This window comes from Trachurus japonicus, chromosome 5 (assembly GCF_045865225.1).
Source record: "Trachurus japonicus isolate A0001 chromosome 5, Traja_1.0".
Taxonomy (NCBI): Eukaryota; Metazoa; Chordata; class Actinopteri; order Carangiformes; family Carangidae; genus Trachurus; species Trachurus japonicus.
Window position 1 is genome coordinate 32,981,726 of NC_140911.1, and position 12,611 is coordinate 32,994,336.

At 40.5% G+C, this 12,611-nt stretch overlaps 1 protein-coding gene across 3 annotated transcripts in view; it reads left to right on the top strand.

Moving 5' to 3' along the window:
* Positions 1-12,611, top strand: part of LOC146988001 (protein phosphatase 1 regulatory subunit 1A-like) — a 42,989-nt gene that overhangs the window by 11,152 nt on the left and 19,226 nt on the right. For all 3 annotated transcript variants that reach the window (XM_085777568.1, XM_085777569.1, XM_085777570.1), the window contains exon 3: positions 10,434-10,494. In XM_085777568.1, the coding sequence (XP_085633694.1) occupies positions 10,434-10,494 (61 nt within the window). The remainder of the gene's footprint in view (positions 1-10,433; positions 10,495-12,611) is intronic.

The following is a 12,611-nucleotide window of genomic DNA, read 5'->3' on the forward strand; positions in this document are numbered from 1 at the left end:
GATCATGTAATGTACAAGAGCCAAAAGCTTGGTACATGTTTCAGTAGTCCTAACTTCAAAACTGTCAATTTGCAATTCCTACACAGTTGGTCCTGTTTTTTTTTAGTTAAAGCACAAGTACATGCAGGCACCTGCACAGTTTCACAGCTGCTGCAATAACAGGCCCAAGCAGACAAGTTGCAAGTTATAATACATCAGTTGTATTTAGTTTTTGCTAAACAGCTGGTATCTACTTTTATTATTCCCAGCAAAACTTTCCTTGGTTCTATTACAGAGACAAAATTACAGCCTCCCCCCTCTGCTTCCCATCTGCAGCAGCAGGTTGAGAGAAATGAGAGAGGAGATGATTTGTATCTCGCATGATTGAAAGTGAGATGGAGGACTGAGGACTGAAGGAACTGAGATAACAGAAAGTATAAGTCAATGGCTGGGTTTTTCAAAGTTCCTTGAATACAGTAATTATTTCTATTCAGGGCCGAATGAGACCACAGTCTGTGAGGATTTGTAATGGCTCAGCATTGATTTCACTCTGAACAAATACCACGATCATATTTCAAATGGCTGCATGACGGATGAAGAAACACATGAACCCTCTCAGCCTGTACTGGCCGGTGGACTGTGCTGAATTCCTACAATTCCTTGACAGCTCAGCAGCGCTGTGGACACTGAATGAAAGGTTTCAGAAAAGTTTTCTTTAACCTTTATTTTCTGCAGCAATTTCCTGGCAATAAATGCTCTTTTTTTCCTGAATCGTGGTGCTGAGTGGCTGAGTGGTTGCAAACACATTGTTCTGCAGAAGGTCAAGGGGGAAGCTCTGATAGCGCAGCGGTTACAAAACTTCTGCTGATTTTCCCAAAGCCGAGTCACAGTTAGAAGGTCAGGTCTTTTAACCTCAGGATTTCCCAAAGTAGATTTTAATTATAAGACCTTTTGCCACGTCTGTCACACTAATTAGTCATTAATGTGATAATTGTATGATAAGAACCGTTTCCAAAGCCAAGTCTCTTTGACCAGTGACCAATAGCTGTAGGTTCTCTAACTCATATCATGCTCTTTTCATGTAAGAACACATTGGTCATATATGATACATGAACTAAAATTCCCCAAAAATGATTTGAATATGAACCTTTGACATGTATCAGCAGTCGCATTTAGACAATGTATGTAAGGTAAATACAATGGATTTTTATATATTCCTTGTCTGTGCTTGGTTATGTCAGTGTTAACATTTCCACTTGCATTCATAAACAGGTTTGCACTTTTGTCTCAGCAAACAAAAGGAATATATTATTTATGCATAACCTTGGTTTGTAATTATTTTCCCTCTTATTGGATACACAGCATGGAGGTCTGCTGGGAGAATGTGTCTCTGACTCGGCGTGACCTGTATTTTCCAGGCCAAGGGTATTTTGTCTGCGAGGCCCCAGCACAACAAGAATATCAGGCATGCACGGCCTTTCCTGCCCACCCATCACTTCGACGGCTGTTTTTGTTCATTGTTGTGAGGCCTGACAGAACTGCATTTCAGACGCACTGTGGGTTGAAAAGCAGGCGTAGCGGTTTGAAGGGCTAAGTCCATCCAGTATAAGCAGTGGCATTTGTGTGAGTGGAGAATCAGGGAGTTGGCTTGGCTGCCAGCTGAGGAGAATAACAATGACTCTGAGTTTAACTAGTCATACGCGGGCATGGCTCATTGTGCTTGGGTGTGAGACAGCAGGGCGCACTATTTCTGATATGGCAACAAAATGAGACACAAGGCTAAAATAATAGTAAACAGATTTGTAGTAGACACAAGAGTGCTGCTGAGTAAAACTATTTCATCCTGGTCTTTAAATCCTTGGCTCTAAAGCTATTTGCAAACACACAGGACAAATGAGTTCATAAAAATAAAATGTAGGGATGAAAAAATGAGTGAAGTAGCTATGAAAAAAAAAACACTTAGCACTTATATTACAGTCTGATGTGATTTAAATAATTGCTGACCTGACCCACAGGGGGAGACTGTTCATTAACCTGGGATCCAGGAGTGCAGACGCATGATCATCTGCAGCTTTGACTGATACAGTTACACAAGAGACCTTGCTGAGGGGACTGTACAGAGCCTGATGAATTATCATTTAAAATGGTTTTGTTTCAAAGTCAAACTTCCCCAGAGACTAACGAAGTGTGACCATTGTAATTTTAAAGCAGGTTGAGACACTTTGTTTAATTGTACTAGGACAGGAGGGCTTAAATAATTCACTTTTTTAAGGAATACTTCACCCAAAATTAATAACGTCATGCCAAGGAAGGGTTCGGAGAACGTTCAGAGTTATCAAAACACTTTTGGAGTTCACCCCCCCCCCCCCCCCCCAACAATGATCAATAATGATCATAACGATAACATAGCAGTGTATCTCTATGTCCCCTCTGACCCTGAGATACACAACTTGCACAACAATCAGTAAAATTTCATTGAGTAAATCCTGGGTGAAGACATTAAAAAAAATTAGTCTCTCTACAGTCATGAGAATAACCTGTTGTGCTGCTTGAAATGGGTATACGAAAGTCTTCCCAGTGGCTCTGTTGATGTTTGTGCACATGCGCGAGATTTGCTGCAAGATGTTCGTTCATCATTGGATGTATGATGTAAGCACAGAACATCTTGCAGCAAATCTTGCGCATCTCTCGCAGCCACTGGGAGCTACTGCTACAACAAGGATAAAAACAGAGATCAAATTAATTTTTTCCGAACAACTTTTTCAAGTCGCGGCTTCGAGACACTTGGGTCAGTACAGACGAGCAGTACGGTACGGAGGTATCTGGATGTTTCATAGTGTGTGTTTTGGACGATTCAAAAGTGAGCTCTATCCGCCGCCATTATGTGAAAATCCGTTGCCAGCCGGACCCTCCCTGGAATTTCAAAAGTGTTTTGATAACTCCGGAAGTTCTCGGTGAGTAGAAAATTGGTGAATTTTTTGATTTTGGGTGAAGTATCCCTTTAAGTTTTCAAAGTCTAAAAACAAGTATGTCCACAACAAACCTACTGTACACATAAACACAGCAAAAGTTGAGTTGGCTGATGTTTCTGGCAGACTGATGTCACGCCTTCTGATCCATTCTCCAGGTGAAATGAACATGAATTACTGTCTGCTCACGCTGGGTAACTCATGTTCATGTACATTTTGAACCTTCCTTTTAAATTCGATTCTGTAACTTGGTTGTTGCCTGCTGCTGCTGGCAGCTTAAAGATGTAGGCGTGAGGTTGCATGAAAGTCCATGGATCCTCCACAATGGAACTGATTCAGGTTGCACTGAAATTTAGCTTTGAGTCAGAACTAATTTGTATTTCACCACCCATGGAGCATGTGGGCCATAGTGTGAGGGTGGGTAATTTCTCAAGTGAGATCCCTGGCAGTGACGAGGTTTTTGAGTGAATTACTCAGTGATTTCAGCAAAGTGTTTATTCGAAAGTAACAAGATTTGCAAGATCACCATCCTTCAAAGACGCTTTAAGCTCTAAGTATCGTCAAGATGAGAACAGACCATAGTCCCAAACCAGTGTGTTGTGTTGTAGCCTATATCGATGCTGTGTCTAAATCAGTTGGCTGCAGTTCACACACCTGGCATCTCACCATAACTCAAAGGCAGCTCCGGTGATTACTTGTTATTGGATTTTGCCTCCCGTGTAAGGTTTTAGTTTCCCTGTGGAAGAAGTGTGACTTCTTCGTTGCAGAGAAAAGGTGCATGTAAGTTCCAGCATGTAGACAGAGAGAGGGATAGTCATCGCTATTTCTGTTTCTGGACTCGAAAAGCTTGTCCAAGATGTAACCGTGAGTGGGAGAATCTGTTTTGTGCCCCATTCGACCCTGTCTCCAAGAAACTATATTTATATTCTACTAATTATCACAAGAACACACGTTTTGAAGGAGGAGTTATTGCAACCAGATTACTTGTTCTTTTTCTTTTTTTTAAGTATATTTTTTGGCTTTCTTTTTGCCTTTATTATTGTTCTTGTAATGTTGGTAAATTACGTAAGTAGGCCTATCTAACAAGCTACAAAAATGGTGACTTACAGACACAACCTGTTTCCTTATGTTTAGGGCCCCTGGTCTTTGCATGTACTCATTCACCCCAACCACATAGACCAGAGTGACATCTTTAGGCAAATGAGAATGACTGAGGCATCCTGGGTAATTTAGGGACAGCGCCCGGCATTTTTGAATTCCCTCAGGTCTACACTCAGTGGCTATTTGTGTTTTGATGGAGCGTAGACTAACTCACTAACAATCAATTATTTTATGTTTTGTTTCTTTTGTAGCACTATGTCTCGTAATTATTTTGACGCCCTCCTTGAAACCGACCGTTCACGCTATCTTGAAAAATTACAATGAATTAATCTACCGGTATGCTCATTTAGCCTCCCACAATCTAACTGGAACAATGACCCCACACAGTGGCCAGAAATGTCTTACCCGGACATCTACACGTATTTGTCCGAATCACCAGGTAGGTTTTGGCTAAGTGTTGTCTGTAAATAGCCTGTCAATAGTCAACTTTTTGTTAGTTAGTTTGTCAAGCCAGTTAGGCTGAACTTTTCAATGGAGGGATGCCGGGCGCTGCCCCTAAATTACCCAGGATGCCTCAGTCACTTAGTCTGACAAGCCAGACTATATCATTAAAATGTCTAGTCTGGCAACGACCGGTAGATCTTGGCTCAATCCAGGGGGCGGGATGAAGGCTGTCTTTCAAACTGCCTCTGCACGCAATATAGTCCAGTAATTTTAGGCCAAAAAAGGGGTCAACGTTAAACAAATTGCAACAGAAGCAAACTCAACTGATTTTGTATCCTCAACATGTCCTGAGTGAGGGAAAAAAAGCCCCGAAGAATCCCATTAGGGGAAAGTTTCGAAAAACACCCTAACATATCCCATTTATACGCATATAAAAAAATTTTTTCACATGAATAGGGTAAAATTTTTAACCTTTAGATATCTCCATGAAAATGACTGAGTTGATTACTTACATTAAGACAAACAAAAAATGTATTACAAGTTTTTTGAAATTCTTTGTTAACATGAGCAAATTTGCATAAATCTGCATAAATTTGCATAAATTGCACCGTTTTGACGGCACATGTATATATGAAGTTGCTGTGGTGGTACCGGCATGAAAATTGGAATGAGTTGACTCCATTGGTCAACCAACACGAAACCACTTTAAATTTCAAGATGACTGCAATTTTTCAAGACAGCCACATCCTTAGTAGAGCAGGTATGACATGCTCCGTCTCTATTAATGCTCATGGGCCTAAATTGGTTCCATTCCTTAAGTTTTTTAACTGTAATATTAACAAGATTGAACAAGACATTTTCATCTGCTCTACCCAATGTTTAGATCAGGTGCTGTATGTATGCAAATTAGCCATACGTAATTGGATTATGCACTGTTGGCTCATGTCATACCTGCTCTACTAAGGATGTGGCTGTCTTGAAAAATCAACCAAAACCCGGCCATAGCAGCGTATTTCAGTTTGTGCGAATCAGGGGATTTTACAGTCATCTTGAAATTTAAATTGGTCAACTTGTCGGTTGACCGATGGAGTCAACTCACTCCAATTTTCATGCCGGTACCACCACAGCAACTTCATATATACATGTGCCGTTAAAACGGTGCGATTTATGAAAATTTATGCAGATTTATGCAAATTTGCTCATGTTAACAAAGAATTTCAAAAAACTTGTAATACATTTTTTGTTTGTCTTAATGTAAGTAATCAACTCAGTAATTTTCATGGAGATATCTAAAGGTTAAAAATTTTACCCTACTCATGTGAAAAAAATTTTTTATATGCGTATAAATAGGATATGTTTGGGTGTTTTTCAAAACTTTCCCCTAATGGGATTCTTCGGGGCTTTTTTTCCCTCAATCAGGACATGCTGAGGATACAAACTCAGTTGAGTTTGCTTCTGTTGCAATTTGTTTAACCTTTTCTCATAAAATGACTGGACTAATAGGGTAGCGCTACGACTAATCAGAGCAAAGAGCAGGATGACGTCGGTAGATTAAACTTTTCCCATATCCTGTCGGCAAAACACCAAATACATCCTTCTTTGAAATGAATGACTTCAGTGCAGTTTCTTGCTCAACTTTTTAAAAAAATGACAAGTTTAATTCTTTCAAAGTTGATGCCAACGGCGATTCAAGCGATTCCTTCGCCAAAGCCATCTTGTCATGTTTTTCACCGTCGCAAGTATGTCGTCATCGCGTTAAGCCCGCCCAACGACTCTCTAAACAGATAGAGCGCTGTGATTGGTGAACACAAACGGTGTTTAAGATTCAAAAAGTTCCTATGGCTCGTTTCTAGACTGACCTGTGGAGCAAATATATTTGCTGCCGCTAGGGTGCGTCTAGATTTTTATCAGTCACTCTCTTTTGCATAAATGCTGCTCTGGTCTATAGGAATATTCACAAATAAAAAATATATATATTTTTTTTTTCTGTAATTCATCCAGCAATTATATTACCACCACAAAATAACTAATGAAACAGTTAAGTTGTATAAATATCTGAATATGACTGAAGATACATTTCCATTCACACAACACCACATACTGTGCTGTATGTGGGCGCAGGCAGGTGCAAAGCTTCAGCATATGTATGTGTGTGTTTTGCCTACTGGCTCGCTCACTGCATCGTGGGTGTACCTGATTTTATTTGTGGTTTTCATGTGACTCGACTGCGGATTCTCTCGGAAACAAAAATCTGTCTCTACCCGTGTGAGGATATTACCACCAGAGACACAAAGGGAAATCAGCAGGAGGCAGGGAACACAATAGCTGACTCTCATCTCAGGATATGAGGTCAGCGCTTTTCTTGGAAGAAAAGGGTAAAAAGCAGTTAAGACACCTGTGCCTGCATGTTGAAGGAAAGAAAGGGCACCTTCTTGTTCACAGCCTTCCTGTTTAGCTTCCTGTTGACTATGATTTTAAAGGTAATGGAGATTTAAAAGGATAGTTCAACATTTTGGCAAATTGGCCCATTGCCACATAATCTCTATAGTCATAGCAGTAGGTTTGTTACCTTTAATTGTCAGTGCAAGCTATTTTTAGAACAGTGGAGCAGAGCCGCAAGCTGCTCAGAGCTATGCTATGGAGGCAAATGGGATTTCTTGGTTTCCCTCAAAGTCATCAAATACACAATCCAACAACTCCAAAACGCTCTGGTGGACAAGTTGTGACCTGCACATTCACCACACTATGAGATAATAACGGAGCGTTACGAGACAGAGTTGTTTTTGAGGTAAATTCATGCAAAACCGCTGATGTGCATTCCCGTTGGGAGCAGTTTTTTGGCAAGCAGTCTCTGAATTTGCCTTGAAAACAATGGACCTACTCCCAAGACTATAGGGATTATGGCAATGGGCCAATTTTCCAAAATGGTGAACTATCACTTTAATGACTAATTAGACCACAGCACCAAGATTCTGCTGACTGCTAATTTTCATTACTGCACATTATTCCTCAAGTTACATCTGTATGTACTGTTGTTATAGCTAATGTAAAGCATGCGTTTAGGTTTCACATCAAGCATCTCAAATGTGTATATGTGTGTATATGTCTATCTCAGGTGACTGTTGTATAGTTACAGAGGCCACATTTTTAAATTAAAAAGCCTTATTCACCCTTCTTACTTACTAAGGAAAGAGCTTTAATGTGAAAAAACTAATTTACTGTAATAACATAACTCCAATCAGTCTAATGGATCTCTGATCTCTATTAAAAGAACAGGACAACAACCGAGTTTGAATAAAGTAATTTACTAATACAGGATAAACACAATGTCAACAACCACTGTGATGAAAATGGAGAAAAATAGCTAGGTTAAAAGCTGATTTAATTAACTGTGTAATAAATTGGGCAATCAATGGAGAGAATATGTTTTAGATGTGTATGGCTGTAAATGATACAGAGATGTCTACAGGTAGTATTTATTTATCTCTTATCTCAACATAAACCCTGCCATAAGTAGAAGAGTTCGATTCACTGTAGTTAGAGATTTTCTCGGTCAAAACTTAGAGCAGTAGATGTTGATGAGGTCTTCTGTGCAACATTTTCTGGAGCAGTTTCCCTGGAGACAACCTGTAGCCATCAGCAACTGGCCCCACCCACTCTCTCAGCTGATTGGTGCTCCACAGTCTGTCAACAGGCTTTTCTCTTGGCATCACAGTGGATTTCTCTACAGGCTTCAGATGGTATCAACTACTGTACCGTCCTCTCGTGAGTTCAGGAGCTCTAATTACAGCTTTTCGCAAATTACTTTAGACGAGATTTGCGTTGTACAGGTTCCACGAAACCTTTCAGGACTCATCTAAATGATGACAGGTTAGAAAAACATCCAGAGCAACCTCTGTCCTGATTCAGTTGTTTCTGAGCTGGCTTGTAACATTACAGTAAAAGGTTGTCTATAAATGAAAAGCTATTTGGATGCTGTGGCAAAAGAAAGGACAAAAAACAGGCAGACAAACAACAGCAGAAAGGTTAAATTGAGTGAAAAATGGCAGAATGGTACAAGCCCAAAAAAACAATGTGGAAGGTGATTTCAGTAGTTGTATTCCCTTGGGGCTGGGGCATGTTTCAGAGGTGGTTCCTGTTTTCTCCTTTGGTTTCAACTGGAGAAGAGAGGATTATTGTACTGAACTGTACTGACATCAAAGCACAAAATGTTATTGTTACAATACTTAAATTATGGTTGTTTATGCCGATCTACTGATCATGGACTAGTTGTACATCTGATGAGAGACATAGATAGATAGATAGATAGATAGATAGATAGATAGATAGATAGATAGATAGATAGATAGATAGATAGATAGATAGATAGATAGATAGATAGATAGATAGATAGATAGATAGATACATACATACATACATACATACATACATACATACATACATACATACATACATACATACATACATACATACATACAGTACACCTTTCACTCTTGCTCAAACCTTTAAACGCCTTCTCTTTTTTTTTAAACCAAGTGGGAACATTTTGTAAAACGGCTGTGATGTTGTATTGTGTCAACCAAAGGAAAACTGCTTTTTATGTGCACCAGCAACATTTAGAAAAGATGTATGGAGGACTGGAGCTCACATGACTTTCAGTCTTCGTCAGCAACCTGTCAACCATGCGCAAGGAGAGAGTGTGTTTGTGTGTTATCATGAATAATGGGCCGTCTATTTAAACTCCTACGTTTTAGGCTCTTAGGTTTAGGCAGCACTATAGCAGAAATGTAATCACTTGATCCTGGAGGCAACTGAAAATTAATCTCTGTTAATCACTTTCCCTCAAAAATACATAGATGCCGTTCTGAATTTAATTTGAAAGCTGCAGACCCAGGCGGCTCTTGTTTGCCTCTGAAAGCGTCCCTCAGCTCATGGGATGAAAATAATATTTTAGACCATTCTATTTGTTTCATGTGTCAGTTTATAATCTTTGTTATCGTCTTTCCCTGTGTATCAAAATGCATGTTGTGTGTGGGCTGAAATATCCTGGCGTAGAGCCCTAGATCTAAATTGCATCATTTTACCAACTAGCAGCCACACATTTGTGGAAAATACATATTAATGGACCACAGACTATAAATATACAGTGATGTTTGGGGAGTTTGGGAAAAAGAGCCTAACCTGTTTTATATTGCAAACATGTATCCCTATTTTAATTATAATACAGTAAAATGAATTGTAAAGTTTTTCTTTTTAGTATTTCTCAAACACCTTATGGCATTTTCAACCTGTTTGTAACACATTCAATACATTTTGTGTCAGACCTTCAGTTTTCATACCCACTGGCTCGGCTTTCTAACAGCTAGGCTATACGTTTGAATAGTGCTGATGCGGCTCAGTGAAATGTGCATATCTTTTCATATACTATCCCAGAATGCCTCATGGCTGCTGCCACACTCTACTAGTCGCGAGCCAAGCAGGGAGTAGTAGGTGATGGCAGGCTGCCCTGCTGATCTCCCTGCGCAGCCAGCACTCAGACTGTAAGACACCCAAACATGGATCACACAGGCTGCAGTACGGCTGCAGGCATCATGAGGGACAGAGAGTGATGCTGGTCTGGGTAATGACTGCCATAATCCAGGTCATGAGGGAACGGTGCCAGACTCACCCAGACTGCTTCAGAAATAAGAGAATGCAAATTTCAGTGCACTGCTTAGCATTTTGATTGGTGGATTGGATATAACCTATATAGTGCATTAGTGGGTAAATTAGAGCCTGAAATGTGCTTGAAATTTATCGCTCAATGTTTAAAAAATGTTTGAACAAAGGGTCTTGATATTCTTGGTTTCAAAAGCATCTTAACTTTACTGTCATGGAGCCTGTGTTTTTTTTTTTTTCCACCTGAGGGATAAACGTCATGAAACTGTTCTACTTTTTCAGATCAGAAGACGCAGACCCACTCCTGCCACTTTAGTGGCATCCAGTGATCAATCATCACCTGGTAAGACACTTCATTACAAACACAAACATACTCACACGCATACACACACACACAAGATATCAGCTGTCCAGGCGTGAAATCCCAGAACAGAATGACATGTGGAGAGATTTTCTAGACTGCTGGTACTCTGCTAATCTTTCAGAGGAGCTCCACGGTGTCAGAAACACACACAAGGTCAGTTAATAGTTAAATCCTGTTTGAAGATATGAATAATGAATGAGGGCATCCAGCTGTGTGTAATACTCTGCACAGTTTTGGAGAGGTGGGATGAATGCCTGTGCCACCGAGCAAGAGAAGAGACAAGAGGAAATAATTTACTGGAACCAGGTGGAGAGCCTCTCTGTGCAGAATCTGCACCTGTCTCTGTGTCTGTATTTATTTATTTCATTTATATGTGAGATGTATGTAGCTTAATGTAGTCTTTGCCCAAGCAGCTCAGCAGCAGTCAGAGCACATTTGACTGTATTGGCCCACAGGTCAGGTCAGGGGTCACTGATTAACCCTCCTGGGTCAAGGAAGAAAGGGAGGAAGGGAGGACGAAGGAAAGAAGGAAGGACAAAGGGAAAGATGGGAGGAAAGAAGGAAGGGAAAAAGAAAGGAAAGATAGAAGGAGGGAGGGAACAGATTGGGTCAAAAAGGAAGGAAGAAGTAAGGACAAAGGGAAGGAAGGAAGGGAGGGAAAACGGATTGTGGAAAGAAGGAAGGGAAAAGGAAAGAAAGATGGAGGGGGGAACAGATTGGGACAATTGGGTCAAAAAGGGAGGAAGTAGTAAGGACGAAGGGAAGGAAGGAAGGAAGGACAAAGGGAAAGATGGGAGAAAAGAAGGAAGGGGAAAAGAAAGGAAAGATAGAAGGAGGGAGGGAACAAATTGGTTCAAAAAGGAAGGAAGAAGTAAGGACGAAGGAAGGAAGGAAGGAAGGAAGGAAGGAAGGAAGGAAGGAATGGAAAAAGGAAGGAAAGAAAGATGGAGGTATAGGGAACAGATCGGGTCAATTGGATCAAAAGAGGAAGGAAGAAGAAGTAAGGACGAAGGGAAGGAAGGAAGGATTGTGAAAAGAAGGAAGAAGGAAGGAAAGAAGGGAGGATGGAGGAAGGGAACAGATTGGGTCAATTTGACCCAGAAGGACAACAGGAGGGTTAAGATGTAACTGCAAGAGTCAAAGGTGCTGTGGAGTATTTCACACACTACTGTATGAGTGACCTCAGTCCCCTCAGTGTTGCACTGTTGTTATTTTGACAGGGTTGTCTGTAGTTTTCTATGCAGATCTTTAGTCAATCTGATCTCAGTCGGACATACAGTACAGTACAGTATTTGGGAAAGAGAGGCAGCTGCAAACAGACTGTATCCCTGATTCATCTGTTCCCAACATCATCACCAACCAAAACCAATTCTGAACATAAAAATAATTGTTTAACCTCGGGGGATTAGGTTTTTGTATCCAGGCGGGAAATGAATCTCTAAAATGTGTCATTGTGAGGTTATTTTTTTCTCCCCGCTGTGTTAATAATGCAGGTGTATGGACCCACACACTGACAGCTGACAATAGTCACAATATGTCTCTCACACATTATTACCATATTTCTTGTTTTGAATCTTGCGGTGTTACATCTTGGTGTTATTATGCAGCAGATGAACCTTCCTGCTGCATTAGAGCCAGAGAAACAGTACTGTGTGTTTCTGTGTGTGTGTGTGTGTGTGTGTGTGTGTGTGTGTGTGTGTGTGTGTGTGTGTGTGTGTGTGTGTGTGTGTGTGTGTGTGTGTGTGTCCTCTCCTGGGATCTTAATGATCAAACACAACAGCGCTCCTCTAGAGTGTTATCCTGTTCTATGAGTCATCCATTGGCTCCCTGCTTCTCTCCCTGCGTCTGTTGTACTGTTGTTTGTAAGTGTGTGACCTGCTGCAGAATTAAGAGATGATCAGATGGGAATTCAGGGCAGGGAGAGTAAATTTTCTCGAGGTGAGAAAACACAGGATGATATTGTGTTTGAATGGATAAATTAAAAAAAGCTGATATGTCACTGTGGATACCAGCAGAGACTGCCATTGTCATATTTATCACAGAGGTTTGACATAATTGGTGTTTTCATCTTGAAAACGACAGTCTTCCTAATTGGA